Raw genomic sequence first — 21,953 nt, forward strand, 5'->3', positions numbered from 1 at the left:
ATAAAACACATTTGCGGGAGATTATTTGTAGCATTTAGCTGTAACAGCCTGTAATGTCTAAGGTCTAGATGGTAGCAGATGACTACAACTTCTTAGTTTTTTTTTTACTTGTCCCAAGCTAAGAATTATGGGTTCTGCATCTTCAAAATAAAAAGGCTCATCATGTTTAGAGTTTATTCAGTCATGAGCAAAGAAAGTATATGGTTACTGATGTGACATCTACCACCAGGATGAAGGAATATAAACCAAACACACTTACATACTCGTAGGAGCTGTTCTTCTTTAAGCTTCTTATCCCCTGGGCTTTTTATAAATTATGCAAATTAGCCCGACAGGCTTCAGGCTCCTGATGTTAATGGTACTAGGAACCCTTACTGGTTCGTTTCCATAATTTGTAAAGCTTTTTTTTTTAATTAAAACTAAGGGCATAAAAAGCTTAAAGAAGACCAGATCCTGGCAGAGGGGACACACATAAGTATGTCAGTGTGCTTGGTTTACAACCCTTCTTCCTGGTAGTATCACCTGGTGGCTCACACTTGTGGGAATGATGGAGCCTCCCAGAGGTAGCATATGAGTTCCTTAGCAGGGCTGCCATCATTTCGGGGACCCATACAGGCACATTGTGCCAAACTATATATCACACAAATAACTTAATCAAAAAAATTACAGTATTTTAACATCATATCATTTTACTTTATTAGGCTTTTTATAATCCTCCAAGTTGGGGTTATCAGTTGTTACTTACCCGAGGAAGTCACATTGGTGACAAAACATGTGGGGTCTGCCTCCCCCTACCCTGCTTTTCCCCATTGGTGCCTGTTGCCCTTTCTCACCCCTTTTTTCTATATCCACATTGGTATAGTATGCTGATTGTTTTTTTTTCTGGGGTGGTTTTTGATCATTTTATCTCCGATGTAGCTGGTATAGGGGAGTTTATCTGGGGCTCTGCGTTGTACTTTCAGGTGCCCAATATGCCCATTGCATCTTTTAAGTGGTTTATTATGTGTGTGTTGTATAATGATTAATAAAGAATTTTTCTATTCATTTTTGGTCATTTGTTGCATCCATCTGCTTCTTTTTTGTTGTGTCATTTGGATATGTTTTGATGGATAACCATGATAAACTCCTGATTTATCATGATGGATTTTGATGGCAGATTTCCTTTAGTTTCAACAAGTTTTATTAACTAGAAAAACAGAATAGTGCCTTACAACAGGTCATGGCATAATATACCCCTCGCAGGAGGAACTCCTAGAATGTATTTCAGAGTGATACAAAAAGCAGAACTAGTATAGGGGGGAGGAGGGAGGGACACAGGGGGGGGGGGGGGTTGGTATCCTGAATATGTTTGTACAAGATCACTATAGGTGAGAGAGGTGGTAGATTTCCTTTAAAAGAAACTTGTCACCCGATTTTACGACAATTAACTAATAACCCCCTAACCCCCTCAGGTAGGGTATAATATGCATTTTCTAGAATTCCCACTAATGTGAATCCCATCTATTTACTTACAAAAAAAACAAACATTATGTGAAAATGAAAAAGGGTAATATGTTGTGCGAGATGAGTCACATTTAGAGGCTGCACTACAAATGTCTCTATCTTGCGTTGTCATTCAAAAACTATCCGTTTTGTTTGCTTTATATGATGTACCCCCCCCCCCCCCCAAAAAAAAAAAAAAACAGTGACCCATAAACTTTTATTATTTTTTCATAGGGGACCCATAGATTTTTATTGTTGTCTGTGATAACCACCAGATGTGAAAAAAAGGACATCAAAAAAGCGCATAGAAAAGAAAGTCTCAGTAAGATACAAGTGGAAAGCAATCATTTAAGCAAATTTCGTAGTGAATAAGTTTTGAATATTCTTTGAAGAATCGCCCAGTCGGATCCTGAAGTGAATGAGACGGGTTCTTAGCGGTTCTGTCGCTCTGCTGTTTACCAACTAGTTTATTCAGGTGCATGAAGGATCCGGTGTAGGGAAACCTACTAGTCATCACAATCTGATGATTTACCCTTATTTCAGTTTCCAAAGTAAATTTCTGCTCTGTATAAAACATTTGGTATTGAAGACATTTGGAGATCAGACTCGTAGAAGACAAATAAAGCCCAGGAGCAACATAACATATTATATTCCAGGAGAAACAAACACATCAAAGCCCTCAAACAAATGCCATGTGGTCCAATTGTTCCAACTCACACCCCATGTGCCGTATCCCAGCAATACAGAAATAGTACCTACCGGTAATTTACTTTCCGTGAGTCCACCATGCCAATTCACCCCTGTAGGGGCAGTAAGTCGAGAGGGTAATAGGCCCTGCTCTCAGCCTCCCTCCCTCTATACCAGGAAGCAGGGCCGGCTCCAGGTTTCAGTGGGCCCCTGGGCGATAGAGCCTCAGTGGGCCCCCTAACAGTGAACTCATGTGGCGGCATGGCCTTACCTCCTGAGCTCAGACAAAATCATATATTTCAATTACATAGGCAACAAGCATGCTGTCGCTGATAAAATTACATTTTCTGATCACGGGCGTGACTAGTAGAGGTTGGGCTCCATAGCAGACCATTGAAGGGGGCCCCATTCCCTTAAAAACACATGCATGTTTTTACTCAATCATATGTAATACAGCTGTGGTTGTTACGCCACTGTTTCTGATCGATCGTCGTGGTGGGCCCCTTTGGAGCTATAGGGCCCCGGCACTTGCCCGAGCCTGCCGGGTGCTGATGTCGGCCCTGCCAGGAAGGATTGGAAAGAATGTTAAATCGAGATACAACAGAACATTTACTGGAGGCATATACAGGCCACGGTAGACCCATGGAATGTGAATTTCCGCTAGGTACTAACTCAGTATTCCCATTACGTCACCCATGACGACCCCCTGGAGACATATTGATAAATCAGGAAGGGACTACAGTCTGAAGGGGAGTGGCTCTCCTTGTCAAACATAAACTAGCATGGTGACTAGATACCTAGGTGTGGGCGCCATATTCCCGTACGCATGCGCCATATAAAGCCGATACAAACCTCCCACTGTACTCGAATAAACATCTTGATAGGCTGGGAGCACGCACAGATCATCCAACAGGGGGAGTTGCATACACGTCATCCGGAGGGAGGAGTTGCATGTGGGCGGAGCAGAGTGTAGTCAGGCTTTCAGTTCCTTGTGTCATCACACTGTTGGCATTAATAACAGTTGATCTGTGACGTGGCGTTTTGAACCCCTTTTTTGGGCCATTTTTAAGCAGTCTGTTAAAAAACACATGCATTTTTGAAATCGCATCAGTTTTTTGACCCGTTTTAATTAAGATAATTGGTAAAACCGGTCAAAAACGCATGCGTTTAACGGACTGCTTAAAAACGGCCCAAAAACAGGTTCAAAGCACCATGTGTGCTTTGAAATTAGGTAAGTAGAAATTACCTTATCTTTGACCAAGGACCCTGTGCATATATCCCTGGGATAGGTCCCCAACTTTTCACGTTAGCATCTGGCTGTATGGGGATCATTGGCCATTGATTCCACAGGAGACCTTTCTCCAAATAGTCCGGATTTTTCCACCAGTCTAGAGATTTTACTTGGCATGGAATGTGAAACTTCCTGTCATTTGCAGGTGATTTCTATTCCACCAGGACAATATTCGCCTGTGGAGAATTCTGGTATCAGTCCACGTTACACACTGTAGCTGCGTCATCTGTCCCAGTAGGCTCACGGTTGTCCTTATAGTAGAGGCCGATTTTATCTTTTCTTTTCTGAATCTGGAGGAAATTGTCCAAGCATGGGGTGATTATAGTGTTTTCTCCTTTCATGTGCTTCACCACTTTCTCTGTGACCTTCCTGAATATTTTTGGAGCAGACGAGATACCAAACAGAAGGGAACTGATTTGAAGATGTGTTAGTTTGCCTGAAGAATGTATCCTGTAGGTGTAATGTACACATTACTGCACCCTATTAAATCAAGGGAGTCGCATTCATTACCGATTCCATTTTGAATCTTGTATAATTAACCAATTGTTTAAGTGTTTTGGATTATCACACATACAGGTGTATATACACTTTCATCTGGCTTCTGTACTAACACATAGGAGAGATGACAGATGAGAGATGGCTATTACAGAGGCTGACAGACTTTTACACTGCCAGCTCTGCTACATCTGTTCTCATAGATGTGCCTGCCTCCCCCTTACCCTGGATCACTTATCTCCTTGTAGTTTGCAGCTGCTCTTTGCTCACCATGTGCTGGCAGGAAGTGAATAAGTGTATGTGTCAGTGTGAGCTCAGTGCAGGCACTGCAGAGGGGGGGGGGGGGGGGGGGGTTACTGCAGGCTCAGAGCAGAAAGGCTCAAAGCACAGCCATCTTACAGGAATCAAAGATGGCGTCCCAACTCTAAATTGTATTGTGATTTTAGCTCCCATCACTCAGTGAGGTCAGGGTTAAAACACTGAGCAGACACTTCATGATCCCTCTAGTGCCATGTGAGATGTTGTGTGATGACATTGTGCTTATATACCATGGGAGTGTCAGCATTGTATAGAATGTTGAACAGGAAACAAGGGCCTAAAAACCTGTAGGCGTACCGTTCTCACAGAACACTAGAATTCGCACCATTGTATTAAAGAGAACCTGTCAGGCAAATTAACCCCCAAAACTAAATATATTTTTAGAAACTGCCATTAGAAAGCATTGCCCCCATCTCTTCATTGTCCCTCTACATGACTGCAAACTTAATCAGGCACTAAAGATTAATGCAGATAACCTGAGAGGTCCAAGGAATCATTACTTGTCTCACACGTGTATAGCAGAACATGTAAAAAAAAAAAAAAAAAATATAGTAAATGAGGTCTATATGTCGATAGTGAATATTAGCACTGTCCAAGTACAAGGAGGCAGAGCAGTGATTTGGAGACAGCTGTCAGTCACAATAATAGGGTGTGGTTCAGAGAGAAGAGTCAGAATCTAATTTGCATATCAATCTGCTGTCATTAACGAGCAGTGCCTCACTGACAGCTACTTTTAGGCAATAATTGGGAGGACTTCAACCCCTTAACTGCAGGACTTATTACCCGGCGTGGTAAAGTTCTGGTGACAGTTTTTTGACTTGAAGACCTGACTTTGACCACTGCCCTTCTCCAATGAGTAAGGTGCAGAAACATTACCATTTGAAAAACCATACACAAGGGATAGGTTTTGCATAGACCCAGAAGAGGATTATGCCACATTCATTGTGCCTATAACCTGCATTTCCAGTGGCTGGTCACATACCAGAAGATAGTTCTGCCTTAAAGAAAATCTACCACCAGGATGAAAGTTTGTAAAACAAGCATACTAGCATCTGGTGAGTGCCCTCTCTGGAAGGATCTGCTCCACTTAAACCCTTTTTTTAAATTACGGTAAGCAGACAAGCCCAAGGAGCTCCAGGTTAAAATAACATATCCTGCCAGAAGAGGCACACAGGGCAATGGCTCATGGACAGATAAGATGGACCCTCCATCTGCAGCCATTTTATAGACAAGCACATCTGACTGATGAGGTAAAAGACAGGCAGCTTCACTTGGCCTATCATAAGTCACCCAATATCCTTCCCACACCTTACAAAAACCCATGAGCTAAAGTGGCCAACCCCTATAATAAGCAATAATTACTTTGGCTTGGATGGAGCCCTCCCCAGACTGTTGTACATAAGAGTCACTGGTGCATCTTTAGACTACACAAGACTTGGCTACACTGATAAAATAGAAAATATTGGGCAGTATTCCACCACATGGGCAAATGTACTCCCCTACACCCTACAACATTGTCTACAGATATTACAGTAGATATAAGGTTATGCCAAAACATGACACCGAGCACAAGGTCTGCAGCTGTTTTATTTACAAGTTTACACTGAACAAAGAAAGAAACACTGACGTTCAAGCCTGGTTAAGGGTAATGTAACAATAGGCATCATTAGAGTGATTACAATATTATAAACAAACTACACAAAAAAAAAATTTAATGCCAGTAAAAGTATTGGCCATAATATTTAAGAAATATTGTATACAAATTTATAGTGTGTGATTGAAAAGTGGAAGTTGGTAGGTATCTGCACAGAAGTCAGATTATTCGCATAATCAAAGAAAAAAAAAAAAAAAAAAAAGGCGGCTGTGACCATCCATGTCTTAACATCCGAGTAACCCTTCCAGTACCAGAAGACACCCTAGGGTGCTGGCATTACAGTACACCTACCACCAAGACGAGAGACTGTATGCAAATGAGTCTAGGGGGCTCCAGGCTCCATTAACACCAATGGAGCCTGGAGCCACTCAGGCTCATTTTCTTACAATCCTTCATCCTGGTGGCAGATGCCCTTTAAGGCTTCTGCTGGGAGAGGAAGGGTTAACAGCGAAGCCCAATATTGAAGTAGAACAGGCAGTTTGCTTATTCAAGTAGAATATATTCCCAGTGTCCGCGGCTTGTGTAGTGGAATTACATTACGGAGCAGGACGACTTCCCTTGTGAGCCTACGCCATCAATTTTCTCAGCTTCCAAAATTATTCTTTTAAAAACATCAACAGCGGTCTGCAAAATGAAAGCAACAAAACATGACAAGATAAAAAGCTGCTCCAAGGGCTGGAAACAGAGGGGCATTGTGGGAGTACATTGTACCAAGTGATCAGCCATAAACAAGACTAGGAAGTAGAATAGAGCAGTGATCATGGCATCCAGTCACCTACATGACCAATTCCTTATCTCACTACTGCAGCGGTTAAGGTTACCGATGAACTAGTGTCATGAGGGCGAATACCATATCCACCACAGCTTAATACAACTATAAAAATTGCCATTTTTGAAGGACATGTTAAGAGTGACACTATGCTGCCAACTAAAAGGAACACACCTTTAACCACCTGCTACCAAACTACTTCTCACCTTCTTGACACGGCCCAATAGCAGACACGTGTCACTAGAAGTAACTGACTTTTGAACACTTTAAATATTGCCAGGTGCGACACATTGTTCTTCATGCAGTTGACAAATTTGGGTAATACATTGGGAGTTTATAATAAATGCCATTTGGTAAATGGATTGTCAAAATTTTCTAATTTGACAGTTAAAGTTATTTTACTATTATGACTAACATTTACCAAATGTCTGCTTCATGTCAATGTAGCATTTTTATGCATCCCCTTATATTTGGAGGATGTTCTCAAGCCTGGAACTTTAGGTGCCATTTTTCACTTTTTCATAAAAACAAACTTTTGAGGGACCTGCTCAGATTGCAAGTCACTTTGAGTGACCCAAGTTATAGTAAAACTTCATAAATTACACAACTTTTATAAAGTTGTTAAACTTCATTTTACAGCAGTTAAATCAGCTGCAATTTTGAAGTTTAACTTTTGGCCAAATGGGAAATTCTCAATGGATAAAATGCCAAATGCTGCACAAAGTTTGATAACTAATCTCCAAGATAACAAGATCATTACAATTATTGGAATATGTCATTTATACAAGTCAGTATTCAGTAAAACTAAAAATATCTAAGAATTTGTTTTCATATCACCATAATTAGATTTTTTGGTTGACAGCTGGCTTAGGGATTATTCATTTGAAGGACATGTTAAGAGTGACACTATGCTGTGCTACCATTTTGGCTCACACAACTTTTTTTGTGATTGGATTATGAAAATTTACATTTCTGGCAAGTTTTTGTTATGCTCGTACAAGTACAATGTTTCCGAATTAGTGTACAGATTGTTGCGGTTGTGCTGTTGTACAATGATAAACCGTACAGAAATGCCCTCCTGGAACATCGAGATGTATGGAGCAAAGAGGTCATGCACAGCTGTCTGCTCCATTACTCTCTGGGAGTGATGAGGGGTCTGGTTGAGGTAACTGGGACCCCTTGTTTTCATAATTTCAAACTTACCTGATTCTCTTTAGCGGAAGACTCCAAGAACGCTGCATTCCAGGACTCAGCTAAGGCTTTGCCTTCTTCATAGCTGATCACTCTAAAAATAGACAAATTCAAGGATTTCAGATAATGAAAGAAGTCTACACTCACCGGCCACTTTATTAGGTACACCTGTCCAACTGCTCGTTAACACTTAATTTCTAATCAGCCAATCACATGGCGGCCACTCAGTGCATTTAGGCATGTAGACATGGTCAAGACAATCTCCTGCAGTTCAAACCAAGCATCAGTATGGAGAAAGGTGATTTGAGTGCCTTTGAACGTGCCATGGTTGTTGGTGCCAGAAGGGCTGGTCTGAGTATTTCAGAAACTGCTGATCTACTGGGATTTTCATGCACAACCATCTCTAGGGTTTACAGAGAATGGTCCGAAAAAGAAAAAACATCCAGTGAGCGGCAGTTCTGTGGGCGGAAATGCCTTGTTGATGCCAGCGGTCAGAGGAGAATGGGCAGACTGGTTCGAGGTGATAGAAAGGCAACAGTGACTCAAATCGCCGTTGAACTTTGAGGCAGATGGGCTACAGCAGCAGAAGACCACACCGGGTGCCACTCCTTTCAGCTAAGAACAGGAAACAGGCTACAATTTGCACAAGCTCATCGAAATTGGACAGTAGAAGATTGGAAAGACGTTGCCTAGTCTGATGAGTCTCGATTTCTGCTGCGACATTCGGATGGTAGGGTCAGAATTTGGCATCAACAACATGAAAGCATGGATCCATCCTGCCTTGTATCAACGGTTCAGGCTGGTGGTGTCATGGTGTGGGGAATATTTTCTTGGCGCTCTTTGGGCCCCTTGGTACCAATTGAGCATTGTTGCAACGCCACAGCCTACCTGAGTATTGTTGCTGACCATGTCCATCCCTTTATGACCACAATGTACCCTGTAACATCTGATGGCTACTTTCAGCAGGATAATGCGCCATGTCATAAAGCTGGACTCATCTCAGACTGGTTTCTTGAACATGACAATGAGTTCACTGTACTCAAATGGCCTCCACAGTCACCAGATCTCAATCCAATAGAGCGTCTTTGGGATGTGGTGGAACGGGAGATTCGCATCATGGATGTGCAGCCGACAAATCTGCGGCAACTGTGTGATGCCATCATGTCAGTATGGACCAAAATCTGAGGAATGTTTCCAGCACCTTGTTGAATCTATGCCACGAAGAATTGAGGCAGTTCTGAAGGCAAAAGGGGGTCCAACCCGTTACTAGCATGGTGTACCTAATAAAGTGGCCGGTGAGTGTATATTGGGAGTATGATATTTTCTATCCCCATTTCAGTTGGTAGAATGGACTACAGATTTATTGCTTTAGATTTTCCACTTTTGAATAAAGGTGGAAATCTCTAACACATTGTAAAACCCAGAGGTTACTACAAACCTTTCCATGTGCAAGTCTTTCTTGTTTCCAACCAACATTATGGGAACCCTGGAAGAGAGAAAGTCAGGTTAGTGGATACAGATCAAGTCAAGGGGGGCAGATTTGTAAGGTCTCAAAAGCACCATAAACTTACTGGACTTTCCCCACCATATCCAACAACTTTTCATGAATAACTTTAATCACTTCAAAGCTAAAAAAGAGAAGAGAATGTTACAATTTTTCACTACTGCAATACAGACCTGTACACCCTATCGAAGCTGCTGTTAGACATTTTATAGATATTATGAACTTTTATAGTTGCAATAATTAGTTGTGATGGCTATAATCTAATAAGCAGTGCAGAATCTGACACTACTAACAATGGCCCCTTTAAGAATACATGCACTGCATTAAGTCAGTCTCCCCTGCGAGAGAAGCGACCCTTAAACATACCTTTTGATAGAGGTTACAGAGTATACAAGGATGTAGCCATTGATGTCTATGGAATAGGTCTGAGGAATAATGGAAAATTCATCCTAGAAAAAAAAAAAAAAAAAAAAAATATATATATATAATATAATTTATATCAGAAATTACCAAGCGTTTCCCCATCAATTCCAGCAGCGAGACGGGGACATCCCTGTTTCCATAGGAACTATTCTCTTCTGCTGTCAATTTTACATGAATTGGAACAATCCAGCAGAGATTGCAGAGTTCCTGAGATGGTGATCAGGTGAGATCCCTGGTGTGGAACATGATCCGACCAGTCATTAATTTGCTGTATAGTGGAGGAAGACTGGGGCATATAGAAAATGTTTCGTTTCAAGATGTAGACTGTAAGAGGAGGTTACAGACCTTATTCTAACATATTCTTCTTATTCTGCCTTTAGAAATCAATGAAGGTGAATGAAGGATTATGGATACATTTGGCATTCTAAGATTAGTAGAAAGAAAATACTCACTTGACCAGCCGTATCAACTAATTGCAGCTGATAATCTTGTCCATTCACAGATATCTGTTTGGTGAATGCTAGAAAACATGAAGACAAGTTATTGCTGATCATGAAGTCAGACATTTTGGCAAGTCAAATTGTTTAACTCATGTCTCCATCCAATGGCTATAGTGCAGAAATCTACCACACGGATGCAGCGCCTCTAAACCAAAACTACTACACACCAAAAAACCCTGTCCCCAATGGGGCTCAAAATCTAATCAACCCAATTGGAGTCACTCTTTGCAGATGCTGATGTGAACTCCCCAGCGCTGCAAGGCTGTAATGCTGATCACTAAGTGCCCATCTTGCCTTGTGCTGGGGTGCGTGCCTCACGAGACAGGCTTTGTTCTATTTTGGTACTTATGGCCCCCCCTGCTCCCTCCCTCAAACCAAGTGAAAATTCTGCAAATGAGCCTCAGGGGCTCCAGGATACATAACAGAAGTCCCTTTTGCTGCAGAAGTGTGCCATCAGACTCTGTCTATTTATGGCTCAATTAGGTACCACACCTCTTCCCTCCCAAGCCAGAGTGAGAATGGCCCTCTGACAGTTTGAGAACTTTTAAAATGATGCCAATTGCGAGGGGCTCCTGGCTAAGACATTAGAAGAAAAGATAAGGAAAGAAGGTTTCAGGAGGCACACAGCAGCGTTACGTGTGATTGGTCAAGCATCCCTGCATGCATGGGGTACATTTCTACAGGATATTGCATTGCCACAAATAAGCTATAATAATATTGTTAAGGAGTTCAGATAAAACTGAGCAAATTTCCCCCATCCCCTCCTTTATATTCCAGGCAGGACATGGCAGATAGCCAGGTGGCTCAAAGGTGAGCTTGGAACAGCACCAGATCCGCAGAGTTCAGAGAGTTTGTTTATCAGCCTCAGTATTACAGAAGGGCAAAGGATTTGTACAAGAACAGCACAGACAGGACTACTGATAAACTGGGCTACAGGGGCAGAGTAGAACCACACTAGTGTCCTCTACAGGCATCCACTAGCCCAACCACATCAAACCTCTGGATCAAGTGTTAAAGGTCAGTAATGGTGTACTTGTCCTGAGGTCTTCATGTCTAGAGTCAATGACTCTTCTCCACCACTTTGTATTGCCAAGGCTCACAGAATATAGAAGGACATCTGTCTGGGATGACAGGTCGGCCACCGCTTATGTATGGTGTATTAAAGGGTAGTGATTCATGTCTGCTCTCAGGGGGTCTTGGCTGTTCGATAACCTAAGCACATTGTCAGTATACAGCAACTCCTAGCACTAGAGGGATCATGAAGTGTCTGATCAGAGAGGCCCCACCCACACTCTGGGATTTTACACTGACAGTGATGGAAGCAAAAACAGAAATAAAAATAAGTAAAATTGTAAAGTAAGGGGTTAAAAAAAATTCTTTATTGTGTAAAGAAATCACTTAGGTATTACAATATGAAAACTTCCTTTCATGGGCAAACCCCTTGCTAGGAGATGCTGTGTACTGACAATGTGCTTAGATTATGAGGGAACAGGTTTATATACACTTTCATTTAGCTTCTGAACATTCACTAGTATCAAACACATAGAAAGATGACATAGAGATGAAAGATGTTGAGATCCACAAAATGGATATATCAATGACACTTCAGCTCTCCTACATCTGAGCTATAATAAACACTGTCAGCTCTGCTATAAAGGTCTTATCTGTACCATTTATATTTAGTTTCTTCACACTGCTGCTTGCCCCGCAGGAAGTGTCTGATCTAGTCTTGTAATGGAAAGGGGAGTGGCCAATTCAGAAAGCAGAGAAGATATTAATGACAAGAATTGTCATTGACAGAGATTGTACACACATCAGGATTGAGCGAGACAGACTGTACTTATCTGAAACTATGTATTCTTGTTAATAACAGTTAAAGATAAACACCGACGGGGGAAAAAAAAAAAAAAAAAAAAAAAAGTTGCAGGACACTTACTGTTTTCTATAGTTGGATCATAGGCATCCACAAACTGTCCTTCAACAAACTGTATGGTGAGTGAAGACTTCCCTGAAAAAATAAGAGGTTTCATTAATGGAGACTAAGGGTTTTAGCATTTGGATCACACAATAACAAGCAGCCAAATTCTACAAGTAACAGAACTTTGATGTCAAATTGGAAGAGAGAACTGGGTCCAAGCATGCAATATAGGAGAATGACAGCGACAGAATTACAGGAAACCTCCCATCAGAAGTAGATCTGGTGGTAGATGCCTCTTGTCTACCTCTACCCTAATCTGTAATTTACCAATCCTGGAAGCCAACCGTTAAACTTTTTTAGTAATATGTAAATTAACTGCAGAGGCTACTGGGGCGGGTACTAAGTCGACCGGGCTCTGGCTACTCCACACCCCAGTAGCCTCTGCAGTTAAAGAGAACCCGTCATGCAAAATAACCCCCCTAAACTAAATATATTTTCATAAACTGCCATTAGAGAGCATTGCCTCTATCCCTTCATTGTCCCTCTACATGCCTGTAAACCTAAGCAATGAGGTCCTAAAGCTGTATGCAAATGACCTGTGAAATGTCCAATGAAGCATTAGCATATTCAAGTTGTCCACTATTCATGAGTGGGAGGCACAGCCACACCCCCAGTGCTTGACTGACAGCCTGTATAATGATGTGCTTCCTGGTGCGTGCGTGCGTGCGTGAGATACAGCAGCTCCAGGCAGCCATGTTACAGCAGAACATGTCAGGCACTTGTGTAGCTGATGTCTGTGTCTCTGTATATTAGGAGGATGCAGCATGTCAGCAGATGCAGCACACACACTAGCAATGCTTTACTATACATTACACACAGACATGAGCAGGGGGAGGAGAGGGGAGGGGTAACAGGGGTGACATCACTGCCTCTGACCATGTGACCAGCCTCATTTACATAATAAAAAATAGATGATTTTACAATGATTAATGTATGAAATAACTAGATAAAGGCTGGGATGGAATCCTTGTGAGCTGCTCCAACAGGTAGTGGTGAAAGGACAGACGTCCTTCAAGCCATTTTTTAGGTTTCCTTTATATATAATATAAAGCAAGTCCCCCACCCATTCTGTGCCCAATAGACATAGAGGGGAGGTTTATCATACACTGACACTCATGCCCCAACCCTATGCCCCCCCCCCCCCCCCACCATCCAGCAATGTCAGATACTGTACATAGAGGCTCCTGCAGGGTGGGCTGCACAACATTTGTACACAAACCACATGTTCCCATTAAAATTATTGCAGTTACTGAATGCTGTCCATGGGCACCAATGCTGGGACCCTTATACAAGATAACCTAACTAAACAAGCCCCTGGGCTGCTTCCACACACTATGCTTATCACATGGCCCCAGAGCTGGTCACAGATCTCATACATGGGAAGAACAGCAGCCCTCACACGGCAAATGGAAGTGGATATTTTTATTCCCCCCGTGAAGTTTCTTCTAACCCAGAGGAAATGTCCGGGATGGTTCTGTTGCTGTGGGAAAGGTCAGCATTGTGAAGCTACACAACACAGAATGGCCGTGACGCTGGGGTCACCCGGGTGCTGCAGTGAAGTTTCCAGACCAGGATCAACAGTGTGACCTGAAATGTCATCTGCTGCCTTTTATGTTGGGGAAACTTGACAACGTGGAATTACCAGGGTTACATGATTGTTCCTGGTCACACTGTTCTGGAAGCAGAAAACGTTCTGTTCCATGTATGCTATCAGGATGTTTGCAAACATTTATCCAGCATCCTATCAGCGCATGTAAAATTATAATCTGACATTGCCGTAAGCAATCCTATGTGAAATCCATGTAAACGCTGGAGAGGGAAGTTGAGGGGAGGTAGTCCTCGGACTCCCCAGTACGGGCCATTGACATCAGGGCCCCACAGCCATCAGTTTCCTGCACAATTTCAGCATAAAACGCCATCTGGACAAGTGGATGGCACAACCCGTCTGCTTCCAGCTCCATACATTCTGCTGATAAATAAGGAATCCTGGTACCACACATTGGTCATTTATTTTTTGGAATTAAAATGTACACAAGTAGCTCAATGTTAAATACCCTTAATCAGTGCCAGCATCAATCCGAGGCATTACCGGCAGGGGTGAGCCTGAACAAGCTTCTGGCTGAAGCCCATTAACATTATTATTATGGTGATACCCCGAAACCGCACAGGTACCAAAACGATTGGATGTCTGAGGTCTATAACCACTACAAAAAAAAAAAAAAAAAAAAAAAAAAAAAAAAAGACACTAAACAAGCCTTAAAATGTAAATGAGCCAGAAGGGCTACTGGAAGTGCTACAATAGCCCTTTGTGCAGTAGCTTCACAGGCTGTTACACTGTCTCCTGCATACTCCGCCCACAGGCCTAGAAAGTGCTCCTTGCACACTAAGCCTGTGAAGCTTCAGCTCGTGAGGCTCTTTATTTCCCCAAGAGCTTTTCAGGCTTATTACCATAATTTTAAAAAGTGGATTTCAGAAGGATGGATAACAAATAAGATTACCACAGTCCCACTGTCTGGATCTACTAGCAAGTGCCCCTGATTTATACTTGTCTTGATGTTAGATGTTCTCAAAATCATTTTGTGCCGAGCTAATATGATTGCCAAACCATGAATAAGAGTAAACATGAAGCTGCAAGTTGATCAATTCTACAAGCCATAACAAAAAACCAGTCTGAAGAATAAGACAATCCCCCAAATGTAAGACATTTCATGGTGTTCTGGAAATAACTTGAATGGACACCTTGACAACATCCACAGTATCCATACAGGTTCCTTACTACAGGTGTACCACCACTAATACAACCATCGCTTGTCTGTTGTGCAGCTCTTACAATACACAGCGGCCATTGGCCACACATTAGGCCTCACTCTGCACCAACAGCCCCAAAGGAATGGAGGGTCCAGACACACGGCGCCACAAGAAAGGCCAAGATCACACCGGCATTCAGCAGGTCCTGTTATATTCTACTGAAACTGACCGGATACTAGAAAGCCTAAACAGATGTGAACTGGGCCCAAACTATAGCTCCTCAGTAAGGAGAGCTCTGGACCCCAGCAGTAACACTGCTGCTCACCAGCTCTGTTCTTTCAGTAGTGGCAGTTACCAGTATTACAAGTTAATCCATGTACATATGTAATTATACATCTCATGATACACAGCAGTAGATCAAGCACAGCACAGATGCTGGGGAACACAGAGCCTGGGGTACATTGCCCTATAAGGTGGCTGGCATTCCAAATGACACTAACACTTATGGCACCTTCAGACAAACCCTCCTATGACAAGTGCCCATCACTTTAATGTGCGGTAGTGCCCATACCATGCAATGGCATACAAGTAGTGACAGATCAGCTGCCCCTAGTAACACTGCCACCTACTATCTGTTATATGAGGCAATGGCAGGGACCAGAGCAGGTGATATAGGAGGGAGAGGGCAGGGTAATAGTGGCATGAGGCTCAGCACACAGATGGCACCCTCCATCCCCCCCAACTGGCACCCTCCATCCCCCGCGCCCATACACCTCCCCCCCGCCTGGCACCCTCCAGCGGAACACTACATATGGGTCCCGGCTCCCCATGTGTCCGGCGCAGGAGCCGCGGCCACTCACCCACGGAGCGGTAGCCCAGGATGGCGATCTTCCGCGACTTAGGCTGCGGCATCTTTGGGGACTCCACTGTTAACCTTTGGTGTAGACCCGAAGGCGCTGCATCCACTGACTGATGAAGGAAGAAGAGGACGCCGAGCACGAGCCGCACTTCCCCGCCTCACACCGGAGCTGTAGCGCTGCACTCCCGCCCACGGCCGCGCTCGCTGATGCTGCTGCGTGGAGACGTAAGGCGTCAGCTCGGCTTTATATCCCGCCTTCTCCGGCCCCGGCACGGATTTGTTATTATTATTCTGCCCGCCCTCTCCCTGCCCGGAATAAAACTCGCTGCGTCACCCCAGTCCGTTCTCTGTGGCGGGGAAGCGGGTGATTGGTGGATACTTGTGGCAAGGGGCGGGGCGTGTGTCAAGTAAGACTTTTCTATTGGACGTAGGCGGTGCCTTTCTGACAACCCGAAATGTGACGGGGAGGTGCAGCGTCCGCTCACGCGGTTGTCGTTTAGCAGAAGGCAACCGGGCACGAGAGGGTGAATGACGCCGCCAACGCGTAGAGGGCTCGGCCATCTTTGCGGCGACCAAAACTCAGTGTGGTGATTGGAAATGTCGTCGCCGAAATGGCTCCTGAAGTGCGGACAATAACGTATGTATGTGACGTGAGCGTCCACACCGGCGTGCGTCAGCGAGTGTGACAATGATAGTGCACGCAGTGTCCGCGAGTGACTGTCTTACAGTACGGGACGCGCTATCCTTATGAGCCGGCTCTCTATGGTCACTGGAGGACGCAGGCTACTACTGCTTTTATTTGGCAATGAAATCTCCTCCTAACTGTGGAGACGTTAGTGTTTACATCTTCCGTTTGATCTCCTGTTATTTGAGTAGATCCTCCGTTAACCCCTTAAGGACGCAGGGTATTTTAGCTCATTTCTCGCTCTCCACCTTCAAAAATCCATAACTTTTTCATTTTTCCGTGTACAGAGCTGTGTGAGGGCTTATTTTGTGTGTAACAAATTTTTCTTTCCAGTGATGTTATTTATTATAACATGCCGTGTACTGCGAAGCTGGAAAAAAATTCCAAATTTGGAAAAATTGAAATAAAAGTGCACGTGTGTCACGTTCTTGTGGGCTCAGTTTTTACAACTTTCACTCTTTGCTCCAAATAACACCTCTACTTTATTCTTTGGTTCCAAATTTCTACAGGTTTTATTGCGTTTTAATACATTTTCAAAAATTAAACGAATGTGTATGAAGAAGAAAAACATTTTTTTGGCATCTTCTGACACTACTAACTTTTTCATACTTTGGTGCACGGAGCTGTGTGAGGTGTCATTTTTTGCGAAATGAGCCGACGTTTTCATTTATATAATTTTTTATGTAAAAGCCGCGTTTTGGACATTTGGGCGCCATTTCCCGTTTTGGAGGTCACCGGCGGCAATAACCGTTTTTATATTTTGATAGATTGGGCATTTTGGGACGCGGCGATACCTAATGTGTTTCTGATTTCTACTCTTTATTATGTTTTATATCAATTCTTGGGAAAGGGGGGTGATTTGAATTTTTATTATTTTATTAATTTTTTTTACTTTTTTAAAACTTTTTTTTAAATTAAAATTTTTGCTTATGATCCATTGCAATGAGCCACTGGCTCATTGTAACAAATCTGCAGTAACCATACAGCCTTGTGTCTGACGAAGACCTGAGGCTGTCGCCGCCCCCCGACGACGTTCAGGGGAGCGACGATCGGAAGAAACATGGCGGCGCCCAAGCACCGCCGTGCTTTTAAGTGGCAAGGAAGAGGTTAACACCAACGATCGCTGCAAGCACCGACCGCGGGTGATAGCGATGGGTCTTTGATGCAATATGCAGCAAAGCCCATCTCTGTATGAAGAGGGCTCAGCCCGTGAGCCCTCTTTATACACCCTTCAGAGCTCTGCGGCGATTATATCCGTCGCAGAGCGTGAAGGGTTTAAAATGGATGGCCATAAAATTATGGAATACAGAAACTTGACACCAATTGAAAGCAAAATATGTATTTCATAACAGATTTGCTGAAAAACTGATATGTTGATATTAATGTGTCAGTCCAGAAATCTGTTTAAATCACAATGTGGTTTTCCAAAACACAGATGGAAACTGGCCCTGACCTGCAGGGGGTGTGCCCCGGCCCTGTCACATATACGTTTCTGTGGAAACACATGCAATCGGTAAACACTTCCTGGTTGTGACTTCATCTAAGGGCACTGAGGCCAGAGCAGGTTCCCTTACTTCCCTATAGTGCTAGAGAAATATGGACAAAAAGTCTCTCCCTATTTTTCCTAAATCATGCACATTGTCCAGCCCCTTCCCCACTAAACATAGTATAATATTGTTTTTATGGCCCCCCATAGTATAATGCGCCTTTCCTGTGGCCATCCCTCATCCTGGACCTATATTATACCCCCTGAAGCAACTCAGCAACATATAATATCCCCTCTGTAATTTTATCTTCCTTTTACCTTTGTTCCCCCACTTTTATTTCTCTCCCCAAAATTATAATGCCCAAGCTTTCTGTACTCCTGACACCCTCCCCTCATATTGTGTCCTCCATCGTCCCTCATATTGTGGCCTTTTGTCTCCACTCCCCTCATATTGTGGCCTCCTGTCTTCAATCCTCCTCATATTGTGGCTTCCTGTCCTCCATGATAATAATAATTCCTTAAATTGGTCCCCCTCATATTGTGGCCACCTTTCGCCCATGATCCCTCTTTTATTGTGGCTTGTAGTCTACCATGATTCCTCTCATATTGTGGCCTCCTGTCTTCCATCCTTGCCACATCTCTGTCCACCTGTCTCCCATCCTCTTCATATTGTGGCCACCTGTCTCCCATCCTCTTCATATTGTGGCCTCCTGTCTCCCATCCTCTTCATATTGTGGCCTCCTGTCTCCCATTATCTTCATATTGTGGCCTCCTGTCTCCCATCCTCTTCATATTGTGGCCTCCTGTCTCCCATCCTCTTCATATTGTGGCCTCCTGTCTCCCATCCTCTTCATATTGTGGCCACCTGTCTCCCATCCTCTTCATATTGTGGCCTCCTGTCTCCCATCCTCTTCATATTGTGGCCTCCTGTCTCCCATCCTCTTCATATTGTGGCCTCCTGTCTCCCATCCTCTTCATATTGTGGCCTCCTGTCTCCCATCCTCTTCATATTGTGGCCTCCTGTCTCCCATCCTCTTCATATTGTGGCCTCCTGTCTCCCATCCTCTTCATATTGTGGCCTCCTGTCTCCCATCCTCTTCATATTGTGGCCTCCTGTCTCCCATCCTCTTCATATTGTGGCCTCCTGTCTCCCATCCTCTTCATATTGTGGCCACCTGTCTCCCATCCTCTTCATATTGTGGCCTCCTGTCTCCCATCCTCTTCATATTGTGGCCACCTGTCTCCCATCCTCTTCATATTGTGGCCTCCTGTCTCCCATCCTCTTCATATTGTGGCCACCTGTCTCCCATCCTCTTCATATTGTGGCCTCCTGTCTCCCATCCTCTTCATATTGTGGCCTCCTGTCTCCCATCCTCTTCATATTGTGGCCTCCTGTCTCCCATCCTCTTCATATTGTGGCCTCCTGTCTCCCATCCTCTTCATATTGTGGCCTCCTGTCTCCCATCCTCTTCATATTGTGGCCACCTGTCTCCCATCCTCTTCATATTGTGGCCACCTGTCTCCCATCCTCTTCATATTGTGGCCTCCTGTCTCCCATCCTCTTCATATTGTGGCCTCCTGTCCTCAATCCTCCTTATATTGTTCCTCCATCTCCATCATATTGTGGCCCCTTTTCCTCCATGATCTCTCTCATATTATGGCAATCCAACCCCTTCCCCCGTTTCTGAGTATTATCAAAGAAATAAAAACCTTGTTACTTACCTTTTTCTCATTCCCCCATAGTCCAACTTATAGACCCCCCCCCCTCTGAGATGAAGAAGAAGGGGGTTGGGGCCAGCAAGAGGAGGAGCTACCTCCACACATCTCTGCAAAAGAGCAAAAACAGAGACACATGGAGACTGCAGGAGCTGATTCCGCTTCCTGGTCACTGTAGTGTGTGTCGGGGCAAGGGCCAGGAGACGGAACACCACAGGACATTTTTCCAACTGGCCCGAATTCGGTGTGACAGTCCCAGTTTTTCAGCACTGCCCTGCCATCCCGGGCGATTAGAAGAATGTCCTGGGGTGTTGGGAGTTGTGCCTCAGTGTTACTGCTGTATAACACAGATATGACCCTAACCGGACACATAAATCAATGTTAGATTTATATCTTCACATCCATAATGACATGCATTACACTTACAGTGACCTATTATATACACACACATATACAACTATGCACTGTTATACACATAGATCTGTAATCTTATACACCCTTATGACTTATTATACACATTGCCTGCTATGATGGATGTGTCAGCCAGGCTATCCAGTAGATGCTATCACTCTCTCCTCATCCATCTAGGTATATGGGGGATGGGAAGTACAGAGAATGGAGGAGACACAGAGAATTAAAAGGCCCTCATCCTGTATATCAGACTTCTGTGCTGATCCAAACCATAGAGAGAAGTTGGTGGTGTGCAGGGAAGTCTTCTTTATTATAGGGAACCTGTCACCAGGAGACCCATTTTTAGCAGTCCCCACAGAGCATAGTACATACTCTGCCAAAGTGTTTTTGTATAAAAATAGGTTTTACAGAAAAAAAGATATGTTATATAGTACCTTTGTGATTAGGCATCTGGGAGTGGCTGTAAAGGAGCAGCCCCCCCCCTCCTTTGGGAAAGCACTCCTCCATGTGTCCTTTTCTAATATATGAATAACTCCCCTCACTCGGGATTGGCTGTAGAGAAGCAGGGGCGTCGCTAAACCAAGTGACGGGTGTTTTCATATATGTAAAAAGGTCACATGGAGGAGCTGTTTCCCAAGGGAAGGGGGGAGGATTTCTCCTTTACAGCCACTCCCAGGGGACAAGTGCCTAGTCACAGAGCACATGGCATTGAAAGGTACAATATAACATATCTTTTTTTCTGTAAAACCTATTTTTATACAAAAACACTTTGGCAGTGTATGTACTATGCTCTGTGGGGACTGGGGGAGTGCTAAAAATGGGTCTCCTGGTGACAGGTTCCCTTTAAGGGAAATCCACTGTCAGGAATCTACTGACTTAGTAGATCGTGATGGTAGATTTCTCTAGTCTAACGAATGCCTAATCACCTTGTTTTATTTTCTAAAGCCTAACCTATATGTTTATGTGGAGTAGCCTCTGTGAGCTTAGGGGCGGTGTACCACACTTCTGCTGGGTTGCAATAGCCGCCTATAGGAACGTATATCCAGCCGTATACGTCCCCACACGTGCAGTGTGAATGGGGCCTCAATCTCAGTTTCGGCTTTTCATTATTATATAGCTAGCCTTGTACAAGTGTCCCTGCTTTGGCCACTAGAGGTCGCATTAAAACTGTGGAATGTAAAATCAGGGCAGGATCAGTATAAGATAACCTATGGATTAACTGATCGGAGCTGATATTTTGATGAGTGTACAAACTTTTGGTCACATTTTAGTCATTGTCATTTGTCATTTCAGACATATGGCCACTATTTTCTGTTACGGGGTTCAATGCTGGGAATAACCGATAGATTGGACATTTTGCGACACAGGATACCTAATAAGTCTATGATTGTTACTGATTATTTTTATATCATTTCTAGGGAAAGGGGGTGATTTCTTTTCTTTAACTTGTTTTTTTTTACTATTTTTCCAACCCCCTAGCGTACATAAATACTAGGTTGTCTTATTGATCCAACCATATGTTGCCATACTAAGGTATGGCAGTGTATGGGGATTTTACAAATGATCTATTACAATGTGCCAGTGGCACATTGTAACCGATCTTCAGAAACCATTAAGCCTCGGGTCTTATAAGGCCCCTTCTACACTAGCGAGTGTAATGCGATGAACTCGCCTCACACTCGCAACGCATGCTGCCGGGATCGCGCGGCCCGAACGCTACAAACTGGGACTGAACTGACATGCTGAGTTCACTCCC

The 21,953-nt window shown here is 43.7% G+C and overlaps 1 protein-coding gene and 1 long non-coding RNA gene across 2 annotated transcripts; both read right to left on the reverse strand.

Moving 5' to 3' along the window:
- Positions 1-1,741: 1,741 nt before the first annotated feature.
- On the reverse strand, positions 1,742-3,555 carry LOC140134253 (uncharacterized). Its single transcript, XR_011856159.1, has 3 exons — positions 3,416-3,555; positions 3,022-3,171; positions 1,742-1,985 (listed from the first exon to the last, which is right to left on the reverse strand). It is a non-coding gene; the product is annotated as an uncharacterized lncRNA (long non-coding RNA).
- Positions 3,556-5,842: 2,287 nt separating this feature from the next.
- Positions 5,843-16,284, reverse strand: RHEB (Ras homolog, mTORC1 binding). Its single transcript, XM_072153899.1, has 8 exons — positions 15,901-16,284; positions 12,251-12,322; positions 10,267-10,334; positions 9,758-9,840; positions 9,459-9,515; positions 9,326-9,373; positions 7,900-7,981; positions 5,843-6,551 (listed from the first exon to the last, which is right to left on the reverse strand). The coding sequence occupies exons 1-8, from the start codon at positions 15,950-15,952 to the stop codon at positions 6,459-6,461; spliced, it is 555 nt and encodes a 184-aa protein (XP_072010000.1). The 5' UTR covers positions 15,953-16,284; the 3' UTR covers positions 5,843-6,458.
- Positions 16,285-21,953: the final 5,669 nt, after the last annotated feature.

Source organism: Engystomops pustulosus, chromosome 5 (assembly GCF_040894005.1).
Source record: "Engystomops pustulosus chromosome 5, aEngPut4.maternal, whole genome shotgun sequence".
NCBI lineage: Eukaryota > Metazoa > Chordata > Amphibia > Anura > Leptodactylidae > Engystomops > Engystomops pustulosus.